The sequence below is a fragment of the Ammospiza nelsoni genome, chromosome 1, assembly GCF_027579445.1.
Source record: "Ammospiza nelsoni isolate bAmmNel1 chromosome 1, bAmmNel1.pri, whole genome shotgun sequence".
NCBI lineage: Eukaryota > Metazoa > Chordata > Aves > Passeriformes > Passerellidae > Ammospiza > Ammospiza nelsoni.
Genome location: NC_080633.1, coordinates 27,698,325 through 27,725,657, shown reverse-complemented (window position 1 = coordinate 27,725,657; position 27,333 = coordinate 27,698,325). Strand labels below are relative to the sequence as shown.

General features: G+C 36.3%; 1 protein-coding gene across 5 annotated transcripts in view; it reads right to left on the bottom strand.

The window, feature by feature from the left end:
* The window catches only part of PHF14 (PHD finger protein 14), a 161,078-nt gene that overhangs the window by 129,267 nt on the left and 4,478 nt on the right, over positions 1–27,333 (bottom strand). For all 5 annotated transcript variants that reach the window (XM_059476047.1, XM_059476039.1, XM_059476056.1 and 2 more), the window contains 3 exons: positions 18,465–19,111; positions 14,116–14,260; positions 4,608–4,767 (listed from right to left, as the gene is read on the bottom strand). In XM_059476047.1, the coding sequence (XP_059332030.1) occupies positions 4,608–4,767; positions 14,116–14,260; positions 18,465–19,111 (952 nt within the window). The remainder of the gene's footprint in view (positions 1–4,607; positions 4,768–14,115; positions 14,261–18,464; positions 19,112–27,333) is intronic.

Here is a 27,333-nt window from a genome sequence, read left to right as displayed (position 1 = left end):
TAGTCTTCTTCTTCCATTGTTTTTGTAATGAACACTTTCTAAAAGATGCAGCTCTCACTGTCACAAACCATCAGTTAGCAACAAATTCAAAATCTGTTCTGCACAGCATGCATGACTCAAATTAACTGAGACAAACTACTGCAAATAATCTTACTGTTTTATCAAAATTCAGGAAGCATTTGCTACTCATTGCATCAGGTGGGAAAAAACTAATAGACAGAGGGTCAAGATTGCTATTTTTTTGTTATTTTAAGATATGCAAGAAAATGGCCTTTCAATTGCAGACATTGTAGCTAACGCTCTGAACCTATAAAGTCTCAGATGATATATAATACAACTAGAGACTTCAGACATAACTGAGCTGAAATAGCCTCAGCAAGTGTGTTAATTCAGCACTTTACAATCTTCCCAGTCATTACTGTTTAACAGTAAATGTAACACTAGTGAAGACTAAAACTCTCTTTTGTTCTAATCAAATAATAGAATCTACTCCCTGTATTCAAGAAGACTCATGATGATGTGAGAAACACTTCTTCCCTTGTCTCTCTTACAGGGATTCAGTACAGACCTGTTACTACCTGCTAAAATCTGCACCTGTGCTGCTGTGCTCTTTTTCCCAATCTTCTACCACTGTTTAGCCTATGTCTTCTCCCTCCTCCTTCCTTTATACGTCAATTTAAAAAATGCAGTTATACTGAATTATTCAGCAATAACATCCTGGGTTCAAGTGCATGTAAAACAGCTGCTGTTATTAACTAGATGCTTACAGAGGAGAGAAATACTGAAGTTTATGGTTATACAATTCATGAGCTCCATGTAGCCCTAAGCAGCACACTTCTCATCAATGATCCTTAGACCTACAATGCTGGTCTTTATCACACTCAGATTTATTAATTTTCATGTTATTTATGAATCACATATCCCGTCAGAAATTAAAAAAAAACAAAATGTGAAAGGTTCTGTAGCAAGCTCAAAAATACATTTATATTTCAGTCTTTACAAAAGAAAACTATGATCTTTCAATTTACAAAATTGGTGAATAGACTTTACTTACCATTTTCCCCCAAAACAGTCCAAGATATTAACTGGATAACAGAAAAATCCCAGTAACAGTAAGAAACTACTTAAAAGCCATTAAATTGCTTCACTCTGTAAGAAATTTCCCAGTAAATCTAACAAGCCTCAACATTGACTCATCCCTTGTGTCATATCTGACAAGATTCTTTTCACTTGTGTATTTAAAAACAAGTATTTATTCTGTGGTTAAATCACTCACATTTGGGATGCTAAGTAGTAAACTGCCTTAAAACATATAAACTTAAAACAATTAGAATGATGTATATCCCAAATACACATTTATATGCAAGAACTGCATTGTTTTGCCTCCACAAATTTTACTAGTGTTCTTCACATCCACAAAATTATTTGGTCACAGCACTGTTACCATAGGAAGAAGCAAAGAAAACTTAAAGATGAGTTACAACCTTGTGTTTAAACAATCTAGTACAAATATGGCAGCCTGCTAGCTGCCAGAGAACAAGCTGAGACACTCAAGTGTTCTGCCAAACTTCTTGCTGCTCAGAAAGGGAGAAAACCTCATCAGTGGTTTTATTACAGTAGAAAGACTCCAGCATGCCCCCACAAATCTCTAACTTAATACAATGTCACATGTAAAATATCAGATTATTCTCATTAGTAGATAAAAAGTACATCTTCTGTCTGACTCTCCAGAAAACCAGTGGAGACACAACCTATCCCTGCAGGGGAGCAATGGAGCACCAGGTACCACCTCTGCCCTTCCATGCTGTATCCAGGAGTGGCAACAGCTTGGCCTAAATCACCGCCATACTTTTATGAAATGTTCCTCTACTAAAAAATGCATATGTACGTGCTTAAATGCACATTTTGGTAAACATTATGATTTACTAAAATAAATACCTCATTGGCATGGGCATATTGTACTTGCTTTTAAAAGGAAATTTAAAAAAAAAGCAAAATATAACACACAGAATGAGACTTGCAACCTTGAGATAAATAGACTTCTTGTTTGTAAATAAAAACATCTGAATTCTGTACAGCTTCTTTTCTATACTCTTCCTTTAAATTAAGGTGTGTAATACAGAACAAATCTTTATAAACAGAAGTTCTATATCTCCCACAATTATTATTCTTAACAAAAATCCAAGGTTCTGGTTGGAGATTTTTGATAGTAAGTTTTAATACGGTCTACTAAACATACTCTCTGAAATTCAATATAAAGATACACATCTACAAGCAGCTGCTTTCTCAATTTAATTTGCACAGTTTTTTCATGCTCCACTGGTGTATTTAATGCTGCTGCACTCTGTAGGAGTTTATCTATGATAAACCCAACAACTGGCTGCTTGCTTCATACTGACCTTCTCAAAATGTTTTAGTACATGTCACCCAAGTATTGCAGCACTACAGATTTAAACTGCCATTTCTGTGTGATTGGCACACAAGTGCCTCATTTCTTTAACCACCTATATGTGAACTCAGACCTGAATCTTTATTAAAAAACATACACAAGTCAGTCAAGTTCACAGCTGAGGCAGCTTCAGCTGCTTTTAATACCAGTTCTAAATATTTTTCTGCTCATTTATTTAGCTGCACATGTTTTAGAAGCTTGTAATTAAGACAAATTGGGTAATCAAAGAAGAATAATCTTCCTTGTTACTTTACCATCCATTTAGCTTGGAGCGATGATGACAGATGTTGATTAGGAAGGAAGAAAAACTCCACACTGAAACAAGGACAGAATTTATATTTTTGGATAATAGCATTTTGAGAAGTAAAATTTCATAAATTCACATTTATACTTGTGAAACTGAGAGATTAATGTGAAAAGACTTCCGCTAAGAAATTAAGCACCTCATTATTCTAATTATTCACCTTTCATGTAAAAAGACAGAAATTATTCCAATTCAATTATGAAGAGAAACTGACTAGGTTTGGTTTGTGTTATTTTGAGCACTGATGCTTATGGAGAATTTATTTTTAAAAGGTGGTAAGGGGATGAAGAGCAATGGTGAGGTAAAGGAATCTGTTACTCAGCAGTGCCTTCCTAACACATCAAGAATAGCACTGAATTGGATTACAGTTAACTGAATATAATGGAAGCATAACAGACACTGCCCCAAGACCCTACCCCTAGTCTATGGTGCTCCCCTACCCTTGAGAATCCAAATTTATAAATAAATAATAAAAAGAGAGCACAGGAATTTTCACATTTCAACTAGTAAACAGCAAATTATATTTGTTTTTTTCTAGTATATAACCTTTTCATCTGGGAGAATAAACTTACCCAGGATAGCAATATCATTATTATCCACCAAATAAAGATACAATAACAATAATAAAATACTGTGATAATGCCCACTGTCACCAAAGCAGGCATGTGCTTCTGCACAGACAACCAATGTAACAAAGAAAATACTTCCAGGTTAACTAAAAGAATACTACCCCTTCACAAGGAAAAAATTTAAGTAATTGTTAAAATGCTGACTTATAATTTCTACTAGGATAGCATGGAAAGCTATATTTATAGGGCTTAAACTGTTTGTAGAACACAGGAATAAAAAGGTTGAAATAAAATTTGCCAGCTGATATCAAGTCTCACATTTCCTGTTACACAATTGACTTATAGGCTTTAAGAGTAATGTTCTTGCCTATAGAAGCATTATTATCAAAACAGAAAACAACTGGAAAAGCACAACTTGCTTAGTTGTGTAAAGGCTTTATAAGGAAGATGCACATACATTCTTAAACCTACTACAGACCAGAAACAAGGATCTGAACCCTAAAACCTATTTATTGCTTTTTTAAAAGCATTAAAAAAGCACTAATACCTCCAAGGTTCAAAATTTTTCACTACAAACCTTGACTTATTTGTGTAACTTTTTTTTAAGCTTATGAAAAGCCCAGCACCGGAAAACTTTGCTTTTTACCACACACAAGCAATTTACACAACAATAAAGTGTATGGAAAAAAAACTTAATTTTCATGGTCTATTGAAAAAAACCAACCAAAGCAAACCAAAAACAAAAAAGAAAAAAACAACAAAAAAAACCCTTAAAAAAACCACACCCATGAAACCATGCAGCAAAACCTAGCAACACTAAGCATAAATCAGCCAGCACTGATAATGCAGCTTTTGCCTCTAGTACAGATAATTAGTTATCATTAATATGTATATCTTATTTTCAAATGTGACAGGAACTGAAGATATCATGAGAATTAATCTGCTTATTCTCAAATTAGACATGAATTCAATCCTAAAAAGAAGTAAAGAATATTCTCAAAAATCAAGAATAAAATCTTCATAATTCTAAATAATCATAATATACAAGATCTGTCTGAATACCTGTAGCACATTCTCAATATAATTTTGTTATGCTACTTTTTCTCATTGTCTGGCATTACTGATCCAGTCCTTTGCTCTACTAAAATAAAAACATGCAGTTTTTCTCCCATTTGGAACGTACTTGAAAGTAGGATGAGCAGAGTCTCTACAAGGTATAGGAAAAAACCCAATATTTTAAGGGTTAGATGACACCAAATTCAAAACATCATTTATTCAGTCTTACCTGCCTGCATCAGTCTCCTTGAAGATGCCATCCTGGTTGGGACACAATTCACAGCTAGGTGTGACACCACATTTGCACGCATCACAAAACCAAGGCTCTGTGGAATTTTCTGAAGCTGAACTCATGATAGAGTCACTCTCTCCATCAACCCCATAGCAACCTACACACAGGACAAATGGAAGATCAATACAAGAAGAGACAATTGCAGAAGCAGCCACTTGCCAGTTATAACTTCAGAGGGAAACATACACATACACAGATTTGGGGGAACAATTCAAGAGAAATACTGAGATACTCAAGAAAGTTTACAATTACTTTTGAAATTATTATGGTTAGAGCAAAATTTACATTTTAAAGTGATTTTACATTTTACTTTACATTAAAAATTTTACATTTTCCTTTACATTAAAAAGACACCTGTTTTATATGATTGTATTAGATTACAACTAAAAAACAAGAAGAAAGAAGACTGTTTCACTTTATTCTTCTAGCTACACTTTGTGTTCTTACAGAATATCCATTAGGAAGAAAAGTAAGAAAACAAGTCTTCAAGCAACTAAATATTTTTTAAAAACTCAATGCATTTTATGAGTAAAGAAATATATTTCAAGAAAAAAGCAACAAGCTCTTCTCCCTGAAAATGAACATTTTTTGGAGGGAAGGAAGAGTGCTTGGATTTTCTTCTAGAGGTTCATTATGTCAGTAGAATCCAGTCAAAAATATGCATTCCACTTTTCCACTTTGCATTCAGCACACAAATCAACTACAAAAGAATATACACATGAAATAAAGACTATTTACCTACTTTATGAATTGTAGAACTGACCTTAAGAACACTTGTGCAATTTCAAAACCAGAGTACAGTTTGTGGAGTACAAACTTACAATTCTGAGACACCAGAATGGTGATTGATGAAATATATATATTTTTTTAAGCACTCTCATTTATACCTGGTTTTAAATTATAGCTAGGCTCAATCATTCACTTCCTCCATTCCTCTTCAGTACAACTAGGGTATTCTTTATGACTGCTTAGGCACCTCTGCATGCTCAATTACCACAAATTTAGGAAAACAGATTGTTTAAAATGATTTGTTACTTAAATTTTGCACAAGTGCAAAAGTTGTATTAGTACTACTACAAATGACAAAAAGATACTAAAGCTAATCACCACAAAACTGTTTTTTCATATCCCACATTTTGAACATTTAGCTGCTATTCAATAAGAGAAAAAATACCTAATTGTCAACACTTAAAACACAGTGAAGACTTTACTAAAAAATTACATTCAGCTATTTATCAAATGCAGCAATCAAGACAAAATTTGTGCTTTCAAAGCAGTAAAATTACTCAATTGTGCAATTAAATAGCAACATGATTTTTTACTTTGTTTCATTACCCACTGGCTGTAATAAAATAGCAACAGTGCTCCAGCTCCCCTTGGGACAGAAACAGAGGTCTGCATAATATACTGCAACCACACTCTGAAATAAGCAACACTGCAGGAACCACTTAAGAAACATAGTCTTCCATTACAGGATGAGCCTCATCAATAAGAATTAAAATAAGATGACAGAATGTTTCTTTTCATAATAAAAAGTGTCCTAGAATGAAAGGACAAGTCATGTGCAGAAGTGCATTCACAGACAAATTTCATTAGGGATATTCAAGATCATATAGCTCATGCATAGAGTCACTCCATCTTCCTTATAATGTGGTATCAGCTTAAAGCAACATTCCACAAAGTATTTTTTTTAATTCTAATAACACAATTTGGAATAGATGCCAGCAAATCTCCTTTTCAGCAATAACACTAATGTACAAACACATGGTCCATTGATATCATAGAGCTAATGAACCTATTAGTAATTCCTTTAGACTTCAAAACATGTTAACATTTTCTTAAAAGTACTCACTAAAAATTTCTTAACATTACCAATGAAGCAATTCTGTCCTCAATCCACATGGCAAAATAAAATCAGTTTCTTTCAAACGCTGATGCTTCTTCACCAATTGAAAGTAGTTAGATTTGCTTTTCTAGCCTAAGCGCCATCAGTCTACTAAAATTAGAATGATGACCTCCCCAAACTGTCTTACCTTCATTCTGAAATGGTTGCTTTATAATACTTATCAGTCATTTATACCTGATCGTTTTTATCTTTCCTCCTAGAAAATGACACAAATGTGCTGCAATTATTTAGATCCTTATCACATGTGCTGGCATTAAACATTATTTCTATAACAATATAAACATATTTCAGTTTTTAAAGTGGGGGGAAAAAAAAGTCCATATTTTTAACCCAATTTTTTTGCCCCAATTTGTATATAAATCTTAGTGTCAGCTTTAAAGAATTTAAGATCTCTGACAGATAAGGAGACATTTACTCTTCTACCTACGTGGCATTTAGTAAAAGCTAAACACCACATTCTTACAACTAAAAGGAGTGGTCTTTAGCTGGAGAAAACAAACTAAATTACCATTAACCATTGCTGATAAAAACATCAAAACAATCTGGTCCAACCACAAAGCTGAAGGAAAGGAAATCTAGCATGTAAGACTGTTGCTGACCTGGTGTATGCTGCCATATAAAGCTGCTGAATCAAACAATATAAAACCTTGTTGGCTCTGAAGCTAGGTTTCACAGAAGATACTTTGTAATTGTTCTTGAGTGACTTCTGGTAAGAGCCAATTTCAGTATCCTCCAAAGTCTAAATAAATCATTAATATAAATATAAATTAAATTTAGCATTTTAGAACCCTTAAAATGCTGAATACAACAAAGGTTCAACTTACTACTACCTGCCTTATTTTGCCATGCTGGAAAAATTATTTTGTTCCTATTAACAAAATTTTAAAAAGTATTATTTTCATGACTTCAAAATGCATAGATATGCAAATACAAAGCTGCTACTTGGTAAATCATTCCATCCTATACTGAAGATCAATTTAAAGTTGATCAATCCCATGATTCTGAATGAATTATTGGGAATTGCTAGTGTTGGAACAGAAAGCAACCTAAGGGCTTACTTAGTAAAAGCATCAGGAGGTAATCTTTAGGCTCCCTCTAAAAGTAACCCAGTTGTACAGACAGTGTGACAACTTCAGGCCTGAAAGGACAAAGGGGGAAGGATACAGAACCTGTAAAGGACATTTTTGGTTTCAAGTATTATCACTGCACCTCTGACCTATTTGGCATTAAGTCAACCAGCTGCCCCTTTGACTGGAAAATATGCTGAAGAAAATGAAGTAACTTTTAAAAACTTTGCTTGAAATGTATGCTGCCTTTCCTTAACATTCACAAAAATTCTGAAGTCTGGATCTGCAGAACACCCCTAGAAGCTCCTTTTGAACTTAAGTTCATTAAATCCTCATGCCTGCATACTCTTAGATTTCTGCATCATAAATCCATTTCTGACACCTCTTTGAACACCATTAACACTAAACAATAAAACCAGTTTAGCGTAATACTAACCTATGAATTCAAATACATGAAATTCAAGAAGGTAAAATTTTCACACCACTTACTAGAGTTCCATTAATGCCATCTATATATTACAATTACAGCCAAGTTGTCTGTTGAATGTATGTCATTAGATACAGAAAACAGACCTTTTTATTCCCTAATTTTGATGTCATTTTACTCGGCCAATAGCTTATATTTTCATGTGATTGTCAATAAAAAGAAATTGCACACACTCCAAAATAATACCATTAAATAAAACAATTGTTCTGAAATTTATAGCACTGAGAGAAACAGAAATAGAGACCTAGTTCTTTTTGTGGCTGCAGCTTGTCCTCTGTTTCTCTGGGAAGGTAATTTTTTTGCCAAGGAGGATATGCACCAACTACATCTAGATATACTCTGAAACACAAACTCTACGGTAAACCCTACGTTTGCAGAATTAAATGTTGAGAGATCACAGTATTCAAAATATGTTTCATTCAAATTTTAACTGGACCAACAGTACAAAATAAATACATTAATAATTTCACACATCATAAATTCAGAACAATATTTTTATTTAGTAAATGGAGAGTACTAAAGTATGTGATTTTGAAAAATGGATTTTTATACCAGACAGCAGCAGACCACAGTAAGGGGCAAAATTAAAATGCAGAAATGTTTTACTACACTGTAGAGCATATGGCAACTACACTCGCTTTTAGCAAGAGAATTTTTAGTCTCTGACATACACATCAAAGTACAGTAAGAAACAAAGATAGGAGATGAAAAAGAAAGCGCTCAAAAAATGTAGAACTTTTCTCATTTAACTCACAGCAACTAACCCAAGGACAACAACTGGCAGGCATGCTACCTACACTTGTGCCACATGCTACGATGTGTGCCAGACATCTTCAGACACACTGCAATCAAGATGTCAAAAAAACTGACAACACAGTTGGAGGTGTCCTGTTATTACAAGATCTTCGCACAAATGCGTTTATCCAAAATGACAGACTGGTGTCTAAAGAAGACTTTTATAAAAAGAAATGACAATTATCTTCATACAGAAGTAAAAATTCTGAAAAGCAACTATACAAATTCAGTAAGAATGATTTTTTTTCTTGTTTTTGTGTGGGGGGAGAGGGAAGATGTGACAGCGATAGGCTGATATGTGAAATGAGAACACATTTTTAATTGATGGACTTATTAATTAATTACAGGCTTTTAAAACTAACAGATGAATGCATTGTGTAAGAGTGGGTATGAAATTAGTATTACACATATGCTACTTATGCAGTTTTAAAGGCAGTTACAATTCAAACCAGTTATTTACTCCACTAACCACAGATTTTTGGACACATGTCTGCAGTGCAAAGACAGCTTTTGGACAAGTGACGGAGGCCATGCAAGTGATATGAACCTCACAGAGTAAACAGTTGTACTAGAAAGTAAAGTGAATTTCTCACAATCTCAGAACTATTCAATCAGCAAGTCAAGTAAAGGTTTATTAAAGGTCCATGACTTTAGGTCTGAATGAAAACTCCCCTCGAACTCTTGGCCATGTTGCTCCCTCCATGTAAGCTCTGACACATGTTCCCAGAGGAGCTATCATCCCTCTTTTTCCATGGAAGACCTTATGTAACAGCTCATCAATGCAAGCAAGCAATCCAACAGGAATACAAGTCACAACTCAACAGGCAGCTGCTGCACCAGGCCCTCAAAAGGAAAAGGTGGTAGCATCAAATACCCAGGAGGGAGCCCTGGTGTCCAGAAGAAGTAGGTTTGACTCAGAGGAGTATTTTCTCAGCTAATGAATAACTTCACTTTAAAACTGAGGTGGCTGTCATAGAAAAATCTCTCTCAGTCACCAGAAAGGTTATGTGGACAGAAATTTTCACTTGAACAGAGCACCAAGGCGTAAGTCAAGCATGTAGGAACCCCTCCCAGTGAAGAAAATAGCAGTCAACAAGGAGAAGGAGAAAATAAGGTTTTCAGGGGAAGAACAAGAAATTGTCAATACCATCATTATGTGGGACCCTGGGTGGGACACCAGTAGGGTGTGAAAGGACATAATTATTTACCATGCTATAGAGAAGAAGAGAAAACAGGCTCATTCATAACACAACTTGAAATTGCACATAAAAACTATGAAGAAAACCCCAGTGGTATTCCACCAGCTTGCTTTGGGCATTTTGGAATAAATCAGATTGCAGGAAATTGGCATATTTCTCTTCCTAAGTACAGGTAAACATCACTACATTGATTTCTATCCAATTCATAAATAGGAGATTCTTCCCTCAATGCTGTGCCCTGAAAAATTCAAAAGCTCAAATATTTTAACAAATTTCTGGACACAGCATGATACCTGCAGCCACAGCAATATATCTACTAAAGGAAAAAATAAAACCAAATTCTTGGATTTCAATGTGTTTACAAAACACACTCGCTCATTTCTGGAACTTATTTTTCAAACTACCAAGCAGCTGCACATGAGAATACAAAGGACTATAAATACAGTCTATGTCTGTGGTCTGGGTATACATTTCCAAAGTACAGATCAAAGCCAATGCTATTAAGAGTAAACCTTGCTTCTATTAACATTAAAAAATATAATTCTCAAAGTTGCAAGCCATGTTTATATGATTAGATAGTAATTACCTTTTCAATTACTTTTCAATTTATTTTGGAAATCAGCAAAACTGAATGATTAGGCAGACAGGACCAAAAAGTAACTGCTCCATTGCATTTTAGTTTTGACTCCAACTTCTTAATGACAGGCTGTCTTCATCTATTACTCATGCATTCAGAAGTAAATAGTCAGTCAGTGACCACTGGACAGGAGTGCAGAAATCTCCAAGTCATTGAACATATGTGTATATATAAGGCCACTGGTCAAACTAAAGCTTCAAAGGTTCCATTTTTTTTAATAACTGTTCTGCTTTTGGCTGGAGTGAAATTAATCTTCTTCACAGCGGCAAACATGCGGCTATGTATTGGATTTGTGCTGAACACAGTGATGATAATGCAGAGATGCTTTTGTTATTGCTGAGCAGGATGTGCACAGTGCCAAAGCCTCTTCTATTTCCCCTACTGCCACACCAGCAAAGACGTTGGGGGTCCATGACAGGATGGGAGGAACCACAGCCAGGACAGGTAACCCCAAGTGACCACAGTGATACTCCAGACCATGTGACATCATGCTCAGTACATACAAAGTGAGGGGAAAAAGGAGGAAAGGAGGGATGTTTAGGGTGATGGAGTTCGTCTCCCCAGGTAATCGTTACATGTGATGGAGCCCTGCTCTCCTGGAGATGGCTGAACACCTGCCTGCCCATGGGATGCAGTGAATTAATTCCCTGTTTTGCTTTGCTTGTGTGCATGGTTTTTGCTTCCTCTATTAAACGGTCTTTAACTCAACTCACAAATTTTCCAGCTTTTACCCTTCACATTATCTTCTGATCCTGCCAGCAGGGAAATGAGGAAGTGGCTGTATTGGGCTTGGTGGTTGAGAGGGGTTTAAACACAACAGGAATATTTTTATTTGCTGCAAGCAAATATTTAAAAAAATTACTGAAAAAAGCTCAGATTTAAAATAGCACTTGCCCTTACTTATCATTATAAAATATTCAAGTACAGAAAAACACAGCAAAATAACTGTCCATTTCTATTGACACTACAGTCATACATATGTAGCAATGAAACACACACAAAGTGTCAAGTAAAACTCCAAATTGCTCAGCTTCAAATTGTTGCTGTGGAAATTTACATTTATATCACAGTCATCATTTACTTTCACATATACAGCTCGCTTATTTTTCTCTAAGACTTCACCTATTCAAACAGAACTTCGCAACTGCTTCATATACACTTTCAAGTATTCATTGTTAAAATTAATTGCAAAGAGCTAACTAAACATTTGACCACAAATGTGAAAAATTAACCAACATGTATAGCCAATTACCTGGTACACACTGTAGAACTTATCAGAACAAACTAAAATTAAATATTTTTAATTAATCGATTTTACTTTGTTGCAATGACAACAAAAGAAACACACACATTGCACTCTCTGTATCAGTGGGACTACAGGGAATCTTTGCCTGGAACACTGGAAAAAGAAGAGCAGCAATTACTTTTAATCAGATTTTGAACTACTAAAATTTTAATGACTTTTGAACTATGGGACTACTTTCGTCTAGAGGAAAGCCAGCTATAATCTTACTTTTGTAGGCACAGAAGCTTAGTAAACTAAGTAAAATGAGGACGTGATCTTTTGGAGATTTTTAAAGTACTCCTCTTGAATAAAAACAAAAAATTGCCATCATTTCATTCTAAAGTGGCAAAGGATCATTTTTCTATCACAATCATTCTTTACTTTAGTAATTATTACAATCTTTTAATAAATCTTATGGAAAATTTTTCAGGGAGCTCCAGAGCATTAGAGTTTGGATGTATAGACTGGATGTAATGTTTGGGGAACTCTCAAGGATGCATTTATAACTATCAGCAAAAGATCCTCTTTTTGTTCCTTGTGAGTTAATATTAGACTGTGCTAGGGGAAAAATAAGATCTATCAAGATTCTATAAAACTGACTTTTAGATATTTACTGTATCTCAGATGAAATATATTCTACACATTACTTTCCAAAAAACTTCATGGATACAGAAGAAGGAATTCTGCACAACACATAAATTTAGGAGTTTAGAAGTCCAACACTTCTAGAAGGCAGTAAGACCTGACTAATGCCCTCAAAGGCACTTGGAGTGTGACCCAGCTCATCATAAAGTAGGTGTCAACTGCTCTCTAAGTAACACTGGCAGTATGGATTAGCTCTTCAAAAGACCACAACAGGTTCAAGAGCTAGAAGCACACATGGACACACAATGTAGGGCATGTGAACAACAGGACAGGAATTCCATCCTTGGTTTCCTAAGTGACATCAAGCAAAGAACTGAAATACATCCCAATGCATGACAGCTACTGTTCTCAAACAGTTTTCTATCTTGTATGAGAAAACTGAAGTGTGAGTATGGGATTTATAAAACCACTTCCTACCTAGAAAGACATTCTAAAAAGGTAAAAAACCCCATAAATTAAGGGAGTCACATTAAATGAATGCTTTGTGTGCTTCAGAAAAAATAAAAGCCTATTTTCTTTTTATTTCTAGAATTGAAGTAGTTTAATCTCATTTTCCTGGGAAAACTTAAAAAAAGGGGTGAAGGCCTGAAATGTACAGGATATGAGGAAAAAAGCCCCAACCTGATTAATGGAAAAAAAAGATTTTGCTTTTTAACAAAAAAGATGTGCCTCTCTGTGTTAGTCTCTCTAGCGTCCAACCTCAAGAGAAAGAGCAATAACACACAATAGAGTCTTATCTTCCACATAAAGCTGTTAAAATTCCATACATTCACCTAAATTATTATTCTAGAGTATTTCTGTAAAACCAGATCACCTACATTTATTACACACACAGTCCAGATATTGAAGGAATTAGCAAAACAACACCTTGAATATGTTCTAACTTCAAAATTCTCCTCTTTCACAATGTCAGTGGAAATTATGAGGAAGTTGAAGACTAGCTGTTTTCACTTATAAATGCATGCCATGGAGAATACCCTTCTTCTTCCCTTCCTCTATGCCATTTTGGTATAGCACAAATATAGGTGAAATAACCTTTCCATTAAGAAGGCCTCCTATTCTCCTATCTCCTATTTGATAGCATAATTACCTTTTGTAATTATGCTATCAAATTCATATACTGAAACAGGTAAGACAAAACACATTAATAGAATATCCTAAAGAGAAAATACAGTGTATAGCTCCAATATTTGCACGCTGTCATTCACTGTGTCAGTATCTGTAGACTACATCCCATCCTACAGGTTCTTATATTTGCATTGCCAAGTAGAAGACGGGTGTTATAACACTAAAAAAATCAACACAGTATTACAAAAAAATACCCCCCAGTATTGAAAGGTGTTGTTTGAAGAAAGTGAGTCAAAATTTTATTAAAAGCAAAGCATATGCTTTCCTTCTGCAACAAGAATGAAGGGTTGTATTACCTTCATGCACTGTAATTCCACAGTTGTCACACTGGATTATTTCATCAGCATCTTCACTGTTATCTCCAAGACAAACGCAACAAATCAAAATATGGTCCATTTTCTGGGAACTCCAATTTTGAGACTTCTCAAGGATCAATGAGTCCTGATATTGAAAAATGGAGATATTGAAAATGGGTTATGTCAGGAATTTCAATTTTATTTAAAGCAAGCAGAAGAGCTGTTATTTGCTCAATTTTTAAACAACAATCAAAAAACCATGGAACATCATTTTCAAAGGCTAGAAGCTTCTTTCTTGTCAAAATGCTCAAACAGTTCCTCCATTAATACAAGAGCTGGGATACATGGATGTCAATGCAACCTATAGACCTGTTAAGATCCAGAGCTCAGAGGAGAGTCAAGACAGAAACCTCAATACAGAATCCTCAGGACAGAAATGTATGTCTTTGAACCATTTATAGTCTACAAAATGGAATATCTAAGAAGCCATTTAAAATCAAAATTTTAAAAAGGCCAAAGTTCCAACATTCAGAAAAGTTGCTTCATCTTCTTTAAATTTAAAAAAAATCACATGGCTCTGAAAAATCCAAGAATACACAGCTAATGCAAACCTGCCAAGTTTTCACTTACAAAAATACAACAAATTATTGACTCTGTATGGTTTTGCTCTAATGCAAATTTATGCATATCTGTGCAAAACCATACAATAATCAATAATCTGTTAAAACTATACGTTCTTCTTCCGATTACATATACAGGAGTAAGGATTTGCCCTGTTCTGGCAACCTACAATATGAACCACAGCTCTTAAATAGATTGTGGGTTTTCATGGGGAATTTTTCTAAAAAAACGTGGAGAAGTGCTTCATAAACCAAAGTTTAATGTAAAATTAGTTTTCTTAATAAACATTGCCTTCTTACTATTACCATTGTGAGACAGGGCCACTGTCTCTACTGCAGTTTCATGGCCTCCATACATATTCACTTATTTTTATACTTGAGCTTGAACTACCTTTATTGCTAATATGAAGGCATATAAGAAAGTACGAAAATAAGCACAATAGTGAAAAATAACCACTGTGGTACAAAGAAACAGTAATAGTTTCAAAGCAGAGGCTGAGAGTTTGAATGAGTTTTCACACATTCAAAATGTGTGAAAATATTCCACAATTGCTGTGGCATCTAAAAAAAAAATCAGGGTGAAAGATGCCCTCTCAAACATTTTTTTCTGTTTCCACCTCACCATTTATAAAATACAGCACCAACACTATGCCTCAGGGAACAGGAGCTGATGTATAAGTAGAAAAGAAGTCCACATCCACATCCACAGAGTCACATTGCTTACAGGAAGGCAACTAATAGTGAAAAACAGAAGAGTCCCTGATATGGAGCTCAGACTTATGGAGCATCTCTCCCAACATCCTCCTTTTAGGACAAAGCATTTTGAGGAAAGAAATAAACCTGGACATTACTGCAGCCCATCATTACCCAAAATACCCATGCTCAGCTTACCACCCACATTACAGATGGGAAAATGGCAGTGCATGTCCTTAACTTTTGCAGATTAACTGTGCCATGGCACAGATTTCTCTGACCCATGTCACAACTCAGATCAGCTTTTGCTGAGAGTAACTTTGATTTAAACTGTTATTTGGCTTCACCGAGAGAAGTTTAAAAGACACTGGTAATCTCTACTGTTATAGAAGCTCAAGGTCTGGTAATTAAAAAAAAAAAAAAAAAAAAAACCAAAGTATTACTTTAAATTAAGAAACAGCAATGCATTGTAAAAACACTGAAATAACACCAGCTATATAGGCAGTGAGAACATGGGCCAAAAAACATGGACCAAAAAACCTAAACAAAAAAGCAATGATGAAAGGGCATCACATTTTTGTTCTAATGTTAGGATCCCCAGCCATTAAGGTTCACCTCATGGGAAGACAGCTACCCCAGGTCAAACAAACCAGCTGAGCAGCTTATTTTTTCATGCAGGCACGGAGAGGGAATGATCTGCAAAGTGTGCTGCTCTCCTCTGCTTTTAGTCAATATAAGCACCTGAGACTCATCCAAAACATGGAAACTTGTACATATAACAGTAACTGCTGCAACTTCTGAGCAAGTCCTGCTCCCTACTGAAGTGGGAGAAATTATTTCAGCTGGATCACTAAGTAACTCCCATTTCTGTGGTATTAATGAAGAAAGTGAGCCTTTCAAGCTATATGCCCACAGACTTTTAACTTTAAAGGGGAAAAAATTAAAAATACAACCACCACCTCGCTGAAAATAGAAGAGTCCTATTTTTATATGAAGTGGTCCTATAATTATGAAGTGGTCATAATTATAAAAACAGAAAAGCACCATTTACCTACTAATGATGCTTGACCTCATTAGGGAAGAAAGCTAAGTTTATATTCTGTGCAAAATACAATAGAGAAGTGTGTAGTATTTAATTACAGTACATTAAAATCAAAATACTCTTGTAATATGCAAACAAATAAAAACATCAGGAAAACAAGAACAACCCCTCCCCAACACCCTCCCTGGTTTCCATCCTCCAAAAATAAGCCGAGGAAAGAAAGGAAGAATGCATATAAAGGACACTACAATATGTTCAGAACTAATTACCTGGACATTCTTTCCTAAATTTATTATGGATTTGACTAAGAACTCAGTTTTCTAAGAACTCAGTTTCTGCAGTGTGATGAGACTTTGATAGATATATCTGCTAGACAAGATGTTTTTTACTCTTTTCCATTTTTACTACTTTAAAATATTGTAGCAGTGGAGAGTATACTGTTGCAATACAGTCTACTGAGTATCAGAAATCTGAACCTTCCAGTCTAGAATTCAGTCTACAGATATACACAGTACAGCACTTAACATGCAAAAAAGATAAATTATCAGTTACAAAACTATAATCTGAACTTCAAAATTTCAACTTTGATTTTATGTTCTGATCACTGTTCTAAATCTAAGGCATGAACAGAATATGATATCGATGCATCTACTAAGAAGCTTCAAGGAAGATACATCAGAGACAACTCTGGGTTTCTGAAACAGGTCTGCTTTTCCAAGCCAATGGAAATTAAACTGAAGAATATATCACTAAAAATGTAGTTGCACATCTCCACTTTGATATGGGAAGCAACTCTACAAGAAAACTGCCTCTCTCTGTTACAAGTTCTGATCATTAGTATTGGTAGAGTACTTTCAGCTCCTGAGCCAAGAAAATGGAGGAAATAATAAGAGAATCACAGAGCCTAAGGAAAGAAGGAAAGAAGATAAGGAAAGAAGATGCCTATACAAAAAGTTTAAAAAAGAAAAAAAATAATCAAACAAATCATCCTTTTTTTTCAATCCCAATTACTACTAATAGCTAAAACAGCTCAGCTCACTTGCAATAATAAATAAATATAAATATATATAATACCTATCAAATTATCTAAAATGGACCAAATCCAAACACTGTTTAGTTCCCTGTCATTTTACACATTAAAATAAAGTTTAAAGGGAACTGCAGAACCTTTAATAATATCATATCACTATCATTTCTCAAAGGTTATGTTGACATTGTGATTATATCCCAAAAACTGAATATAGATTTTATAGCAGTTCTTTTTATTTTGTTCAGAATTTTGCTATTGCAGAACATGAAGTCAGCCACAGTGACAACCTGGTATCTTAATTTTTCCACAGGCACAATCTTCAGGGCAACTGTAATTGTGCACAGGGAAAAAAAGGTTACTTTATTAAACATATATATAATATTCACATTCTGCAATCAGAAAATATTTAATATAATAATCCTAGTACCCAAATGCTTTAGTATGGTAAGATATTAGTTCATTTGTGACTATTATGAGCAAATCCAACATAAATTATCGTAATTATTCTACTTGATTTTAAACCTAGTGTGCGTTTTTCCATAAGTGAACTTTATTCAGACTTTGATGTTTGTCGCAAAGAATAATGCCTCATTCATCTATTTTATGATTATGTCACAGATGCTTTTAACTTTCATATACAACACTTATACTAAAACAGAACCAGAATACTTGCTAACATATGTTGGTTTGCATACTGGACCTCCTATTTGTTTTAGTACTAGTCCAATCTCTGTAAAGCCAAGAGAAGTCCCACTACTGACTTTAGTGGCATTAGATTGGTCAAATGGTCCAAGCAAGGTTATTTAATATGCAGTGCCTATTTAGCATAATCTTTCCTGCTTCACTTATTATTGTGTGAACACAAGTCCAGCTAATCAGTTTAACTCCTAATATTAACAGCATAGCTACTGGGGAGTAGTTTCCATTTGTCAACAGATATATTATAGAAAGTTGGTTGCACTACCTCATTACTCTTGCTTTGTGAAAGAGCCAGGCTATCATTTGTCAATTCCTCATCATCTGCATTATTCCTGTTAAGAACTTTACTCTTCTTCTTCTTGGATCCGCCATCACTAGCCGTGCTGCTATTATCTTCCTCATTAGCTTCCTCATCATTGTCATCCTCATCACTTCCACTCCCGTCATCTTCATCATCTTCATTATCTCCATCACTCCCCTCTTTTTTCAGCGCGTTCTTTCCTTTTCTTTTCCCAGCAGTAGGCCGCCAGTCATTGTCATCTTCGCTGTCGTAGTCATCCATATCATTCAGCTCTTCCATCGATACAAAATCCAGCAGCGGTCGGTTCCTGCGCAAATTCCATTTTTTTGGTTCATTTGTTTGCTCATCAGCCACAGGATCGGGTTCAGTTGCTTTCTCCTTCTCTTTCTTCTTTTTTGGCTTTTCTTCTTCATCTTCCTGCTCTTTCTTTTCAGTTTTAATTACCTCTTTGTCTGTTGTTGGCACCTCTTCAGTGGAGGCTTTCGGCTGTTGCTCTTCTACTTTCTCTTCGGCCGGTTCCTCCTCCAAGATATTTTCTTCTGATTCAGTACAGGAACCTTCACCACTGTCCTTAGATGCATCTTCACTCCCATGACCACTTCCTTCAGAATCTGTTGAGCATATGAAAATTTAAAAAAAGTTCCGACACAAATGAACCCCCAAAAATAAAATCTCTTGAAGCAAGTTGTTAAACAAAAGAATGATGCATGTTCCTCCCTCATAAGGTATTCCACCTATTATTTCAGCTGATGTCCAAATATTGCTATTTCGAGTGCTATGTTGAGAATCTGTTAAACATGTGTGCACTTTAAGATGCAAAAAAAAAAAAAGATGGTAGAACTTATTAAATGAGCATTGTATGTTCCTTTGAACTGTAGCTCATATTAACAAAAAGCAGTAGCAGTAATTTCCATGTGAAGTCACATCTTAAAGAAAGAACATTCCAGTTTTTAATTTCTGGAGGTGTTTTCTACATCTTCAAAATAAAAGAGCTATCCAATAGAAGAGGTTTGAAATTACAAAATGAATGGATTATATAGCTAGTTCTAATAATAATACAGATAATCCCATACCTTAATTTTTAATACATCTTTGTTTTTCTGGGTTTGAGGGCTCGTTTAATTTTTAAGGTTAGTTCACTTATTAATCCCACATAAACTATGCCTCACTCAACATTGCAGCTGCACTACAATGCACTAACCTTACACTACCCATATGGTACTATTCTGCATGTACTCACTATTTCATTAATTAACACACACCAACATGAGAAACAGAAAAGAACAGAGAAAATTATTTCTATAAAAAAGAGACATTTTTACTATAAAGCATATGTAAAAAATATTGAAAAATTACATGTGAACTTGTTAAACCTTATAAACAGCATCCACCTTGCTATCTCTCATCTTATATGAATCTACTGTTTTTCATTCATAGTATTGTTTTAATGAAGGAAAATTCAAAATATTTTTTTTTTAATTTTAAAAAGAAAATATAGTTTCTTGATCCAATGCAGAGATCAATTAGGCAGTGGCTACAGTTTTCAGTTTGCTCAAAGCCAGCACTGTTCTTGATCCACTGTCATGCAGATGCAAAGATGGGACATGTCGATACTCACAAATTTAAAAAAAAACCAAACAAACTTAATTTCTATAGTTGCAACCCAAAAAATCTCCACCGCTCAGGATCACCTTACACAGAGAATTTCTCTGTACACTCAGCTCTGTATAAATCCAAATAAACAGACACTGAGGTAGGTGTGCACAGTGTGTCATTTCCTATGGCATTTTTTTCCACCCCAAAGAACATTGCCAATGATTAGCAAGTAGTTACTTCCAAATAATGGTCAGTTTTGCCTGCTTCTGCATATGCCTGAATGTGGAAGCATTCAGTGAGGAGATTATATAACTACTGACAAAAATATAAAAAGCCCTAAGTGCTACTATTACTGATCAGGACAACAAAACTATCCATCCCCTTACCATCTAATAAAAACTAGAAGTTTCCAACATATGTTCTAACATTTAGAGATCCAGAAAAAACACAAGTTTTTTCCACAGTCTTTGACAAAAACATAACTCAGTCATTTCTCCATACCTATTAGCCTTAATTGTAGTAATCAAAGTACAAGATAATTAAGAGAAGTTTTCAAAGAGTAGAACATGAATCAGGCATACACAAGAAATAAAACCAGTATTAACTAACAGGCAATCCAAAATAACTGCTTTCAAGTTACAATAATTTATTTGGCTACAGAATCAGAGGATGAGTAAGGCTGGAAGGGACCACAGTGGGTCATCCCAGAGCACACTGGCCAGGATGGCATGCAGACAGTTCTTGAGTATCTCCAGTGAGGAAGACCACATCTCCGGACAATCTGCCCAGTGCCCAGCCACCTGCACACTAAAGAAGTTTTTCTTCAGATTCAAGTGGAACTTCCTGTGGATCAGTTTCTGCCCATTGCCTCTTGTCCTATTGCTTGGCACACAAAAGAGCCTGGCCAATCCTCAACCCCCTCCATTCAGATCCTGACAGACATGGATGAGGCTCCCCCTCAGTCGTCTCTTCTTAAGGATGACCCGAACTAGCTCTCTCAGCCTTTCCTCATTAAGAGAGAGTACCTCCACAGAAACACCACAAAAATGGTGAGAAGGCTATAACACACCATGAAGACATAAATTTAGGAGTCTAACTGCTCAAAGAGTTGGGGTGGTTGAGCTTGGAGAAGAGAAGGCTCCAGGGAGACCAGAGCTTATGAGAGAGATTTTTTACTAAGGCCTGTGGTGACAGTAAAAGGGGAACCAGTTTTAAACTGAAAGAGGGTAGGGTTTAGATTGGACACAATAAACATTTCAATGTGCATGGTGAGACACTGTAACAGGTTGTCCAAGGAAGTTGTAGGTGTCCCATCATTGAAAATATTCAAGGCCACATGGGATGGGGCTTTAAACAATCTGGTCAGTGAAGTAAGTTTCTGACCAAGGCAGGGGGTTGACTCAGTTCATCTTTAATGTTTTTTTGATCATGGGTTAGTTTATAGGATACCAAGCTTGCTGGCAACAGACAGGGCACACCAGATACAAAGAGGGGGAAAAGGATCCTTGCATAGTTAGCAGGGCTCACTGAAAGGCTGCATTAGACTTGAAGGGGGAAAGGAGTAAATCCAAGTTCCCTAGAGATATGCCTGGGGACAGCACACCACTGTTTGGGGAACAACATGCTAGAAAGGTCTAGCATGGTCTGTCACCTCAGTGGAGGTAGGGAATGGAGATCCCTCCAGCAGTAAAGACACAAGGGTTATTACATGTTAGAAAATATCATAGATTGATAATTACTGAAAATGATCATGGTAAGACTTAGAGCTTGTTCCCCCAAAAAGCTGGAGAGATCAGTAGCCCAGCTGAAGCGCCTCTACGCCAACATACTCAGCATAGGTAACAAACAGGAGGAGCAGAAAGCCACTGAGCACCAGTAAACCTATGACACAGCTGCCACGCAGTAGACATTAGATAACATGGACAGCCAGAGTGCTGCACTGGGTGACTATAAACCCTTCAGAGGAAACAGGCAAGGAAGGAGAGGTGGTGGGGTAGCCCCATATGTTAGGGAGTGTTTTGACTGTCTAGGGTGTAAGAACAATATGGCTGTTTAAGGGCAAGACTCAGTAAAGTCCAACAAGGCAATACTAGCGGGAGTCTGTTAAATACACCCCAACCAGGATGAAGAGGAAAGCAAAACAGTCTATAAGCAGTCCATAGTCTCACAACCACTAACCCTCATTCTCACAGTGGACTTCAAGTTACCAGATGTCTGCTGAAAACACAATACAGCAGAGAGGAACTGGTCCAGAACATTCCTGGAGCATGTGGAAGGTAACTGCCCGACATAGACAATGAGGGAGCCTACTAGCAAAGACTGCCCACAGGACCTGTTACTTGTGATCAGAGAAGGCCTTGTGGGTGATGTGATGACTGGAAGGTGTTCTGGGCAGAGTGAACTTGAAATGATAATTTTCAGTTCTCAGAGAAGCAAGCAAGGGGTCAGCATTGGCCCCCTTCTATCCTGGACTTTCAGAGAGATGATGCCTTGTTGAGAGGCTTGGTCAGCACACAGTCTCTTGGGAGGCAGTCCAGGAAGGCTGGACATTCTTCAAGGAAATCTTGAAAGGACAGGATCAAGCCATTCCTATGCACTGAAATATAAGCCAGCAGTGAGGAAGACTGAACAGAGAGCTGAGAGCTTTGACTGGAACTCAGAAGAACAAGGAGAATTTGGCTCTTTTGGAAGAAGGGGCAGGCAACACAAGAGGACTACAGGAATGATGTGAGAGAGAAACATTATTTTCAGTGAAAACATTAGAAGGGCCAAAGACCAATTAGAACTTAATCTGACTACTGCTATAAAAGATAATAAATACATAATCAAAAGATAATAAATACATAATCAACAAAATGAAGACTAAAGACAATATCCACCTTTTACTGAACGAGGAAGGAAGCAGCGTCAATGGATGAGGAAAAGGCTGAGGTACTCAATGCCTTCTTTGCCTCAGTCTTTAACACCAAGACCCATTGTTCTCTGCATATGCATTTCCCTAAACTAGAAGACCAACACGGGGAGCACAATGAAGCACACAACCCAAGGGGAAATGGTCAGTGATCTGCTACATCTCTCAGATGCACACACATCTGTGGGCCCACATGAGCAACATTCAATGATTTACCAGCAATCCTGGCTAACCAGGGAGGTTACACATGATTAGGAGTTTAAAAAAAAATATGATACCCATTGCAAGAAGGAGTATCCAGGGAACTCCAATCAGTCTGTCAGCCTGACCCTGGAAAGTCATGGAAGCACATCATCTTGAATGCCATCAAGATTACAGAGCACAACAGACTGGGGCAGAGGGGCTGGAAAGCTGCTCAGTGGAAAAGCGTGGGGGATGCTGGCTGACATTTGGCTGAACAAGACCCAGCATGTGCACAAGTGGCCAAGAAGGGCAGTGGCATCCTAGCCTGTACCAGCAATAGTGAAGCAAGTTGGACCAGGGCAGCTGCTGTCCCCTTTACTCAGACTGGTGAGACCACACCCCAAATCCAGTTGTGTGTCCAGTTCTGAGCTCCTCAATTCAAGAAAGACACTGACGTGCTGGAGTATGTCCAGAGAAGGACAGTGGAGCTGGTGAAAGGTCTGGAGCAGAAGTCTTGCACAAAGGAGGATTTTTGAAAGACCTTATCATACTCTACAACCGCCTGAACAGAAGGCATAGCAAGGGGTGGGTCAGTCTCTCCTCCCATGTAACAAATGATGGAACAATATGAAACAGCTTCAAGTTGCAACAGGGGTGGATTAGGTTGGTTATTAGGAAAAACTTCACAAAAAAGGCTGCTCCTCAGGGAAACAGCTGAGTCACCACCCTGGAAATATTTAAAAGATGTGTAGATGTGGCACTTAGGGACATGATTTAGTTGTGGGCTTTGCAGTGCTATGATAATGGTTGGACTCTACCTCAAAAAGTCTTTTCCAGAGTACACAATTCTAAAATTTTATGATACTCGCCAGTTCCCATAAACATTTTACAAGTAACTCCTAAAGCTATACTCTCATAGACTAGACATATCACAGATTGTATGCTCAAAGCACAGTGTATTTTGTATCTCATTTCACAGGTGCCAAGTGCCTATGTGCACTATTTGCCTTACTGCAAATAAGGTAATACAAAATTGTGTCACGTTAAATTTAACTGAAATTTTTAACTTAGCTTTCATTATTTCCCCACTGTAAATCTATGACAGACGTTTGTTTTGATGCTTTAACTGTGCTGATGCATTTCTAAATAGTCTTAGATTTCTTGTCAATTTAAGCTTTCATTTTGTTTTGGAGGGAATAGCTTGGTATAGTTCGACCTCTAACAGCCCTCTAATTTACTAACATTGATTCATGTACATCAACAATACACAATGCAATAATTTAAAGCAGAGAGCAAATAAGCACTATTTCACTCCTCTCCTTCAATTTCTCTTGCCTTCTGCCTGCACATTTTGCTTTCTACTCTCCTTTATACATTCATAGACACACCAGAGATATCTATAGTAAGAGATATCTCTCCTTGATCTGAATGCATCCACTGTGATAGGTGCTTTTCTAGAAAGAGCTATTCTGTGATAACAGCAATTTTTGCAGGTCTTCTTCTGTCAGCTGCACTTTTACTGAGGAAGAGGCTGCAGTATACAATTTTCTCCTTGAAAGAAATGCTTAAAGAATGGCTCTTTCAAATTGGCAACCATATCATGTCATTCCCTATAGGAGAGAAGTAAAGCTACTCTAAGTGAAAGATGGGGCTAGATACACCATCAAATAGTGAAGAATACAGAGTTCCACTGAGGACAAATAGGAGAGATAACATTTGGGAGAAAGACATCATTTATTCCTCTATACTTCGTATCTTTGGCTGTACTAAGCACAACAGCAGGTGGCACTCAAATCTAAAGAGGATAATCCTGAAAAGAACAGAACATTATGCTACAGAACTAACATGCAAAAAAAGAAGTGTAATAAAGAAACACTCTGCTCTGCTGTGGAGTCTTGTATATAACATGTATGAGGCACAAGACTTCAGGGTAAACCTACTGAAATCATTACATGACTCAACAAAAAAAATCCTCCCAGGGTTTTTCGCAGGACCATTTTATAATTTTAAATATGACACCCCACAATTTCCAGGTATTTTTTCAACATTCTAAGAAAATTAATGCATGCAGAAAGCAAGAGCTGCACTCCAAAAGTACCTGGCCAACCACTCACAGGAGACAGTCTGGTTCTTCAATGCAGTATTTAGCTTAATAAGCAGCTCTTTGAAAAACAGCTTTATTAATTGTCTTAAGTGAACTCTAAAGGATAAGCTGGTTAAAGGCAATCATGGACTCAATTTTGGACTTGACTCTTCCACTAACAAAGCTTAACAAATTCCAAATAGTAGACAAGAAGCACTTGGAATCATTTTAGGAAGTTCTTTTATTGGCACCAAATCCTATGTGGTTGAGTCTTTCCGAAGTTCTCAAAGTTACCTACAACAAATATAATCAAGGATCCTGGAACATTGAAAAGTTCATCATGCAACACAGAAAGCAACTACCAAGTTATCGCTGCTAAATAATATTATTCAATAATAATCCAGCTACCACGTGACAAATATGCTACAGTGGCCTTACACTCCCTTTTTGAGAGCAATGACAAAAACCAGGATGCAGGTGAGGTTAATGTCACACCACCACCACCACCATCTTATCTATTGGTCCTTTACCCTCTTTTTCCCCCACCACAAGGCAAACAAGTAGCCTTTGACAAGATATGTGAAATTACCTGGTGATCTCTGCTAAAACACCATGTCAAGCAACACGTACAAACCCCCACCCAGGTGCATCCTGATGGATGGGAAATGTGGAAAGCACTACTGAAGTGTTTATCAACAGCCTATGGCCATAAATTTCCTTACAGAAAAACAGCTCCAGTACCACAAAATATCTTTGGCACAGATGCCATACCAAACATGCAAAAGTAGCTATACTTCCTACACATCTGATCTAGATATCACAAATAAAGACTCCATAATACCTCAAGGAAATGCTTAAACTAACTAGAAAGCTACAATATAATAACTGGGAAAAAAGGAGGCAGGAAAACCTAGGTCATGTATGGAAAAAAAAGAATTTTTAAATTACCAAAGGCAGAGTTGTGTAACTGGTAAAATCGTGACTACATTTGACTATTCGACACAGAGGTCCATTATGCTACAATCAATAAAACTATAAGCAAGAACTAAAGGCTTAATACCTCACTTGCAACATAGTTCCAAGAAAGAGAATCTAACACACCAGTTAGATACATGCCCCTGGCTTTCTATGCTATTTTGCTGCACATGATGATTAAACACTGGCAGACTACCAGCAATTCAACATCAGTGGTGCTGGCAGCTAAAAAAATTGAACTGTCCAAAATAACATGATTAAAAACACACAAAACCAAAGCATTATAGATTAAGATGCTACAGCCCTACAGAGAGAAACTTTCTTCTCAAATAATGTTTTGAAAAGAAGTATCTAAGTTTTATTAACTGCAGATGGAGACTGGGCAGAGCAGGAGATGAAACTGACCACGGAACCACAATTACACATCCCAGAAAACAACTATTTAGTTTTATAGAAAAAATGATGGAAAGAGAACAAAGGAAAGTTATTTAGTAAGCAGCTTCCTCACTTTTACAGTAGCAATAATTATGTCACATGGCATTTCAGTAGATGTACTGAAAACCACTCAAAACTAAAGATTGCCAATTTTGACTTAAGTCATTAGGAAGTGCCTCATTTACAAGGTTAGAACACTGATGAAATTGGGTTCCCTACCAATTGCTTGTCAGCAAGCACCTGGAATAACAGAAATCTCAGTGTTTACAATGAAAATGGAGGCTGAAAATCTTGTCAGTGACTCCAAAGTTTTACTTAAGAGTGGCAGACAAAAGTTTTACCTGGAATGAAGATACTCCAAAATAACATATATGCTGATATTTTCCATTTTCTCAATTAGAAAAAACTCTTGTGAATTCCAGCCTCAGGAACTAGACATTAATATGGAAATACATCATCATTTACTAACAATTAACTGGCCAATATCTTCTTCTACCTTCACTGTCTATTAAACACCTTGCAACTTTACTCTTGCCTAACATTTTAGTCTAAAAAACAAATATATTTGTTTCTTCATCAAGATTTCAGTACTGTTAAACACTACAGTATTTTGATCATTCACAATCATTTCTTTATATTACAATATTCTG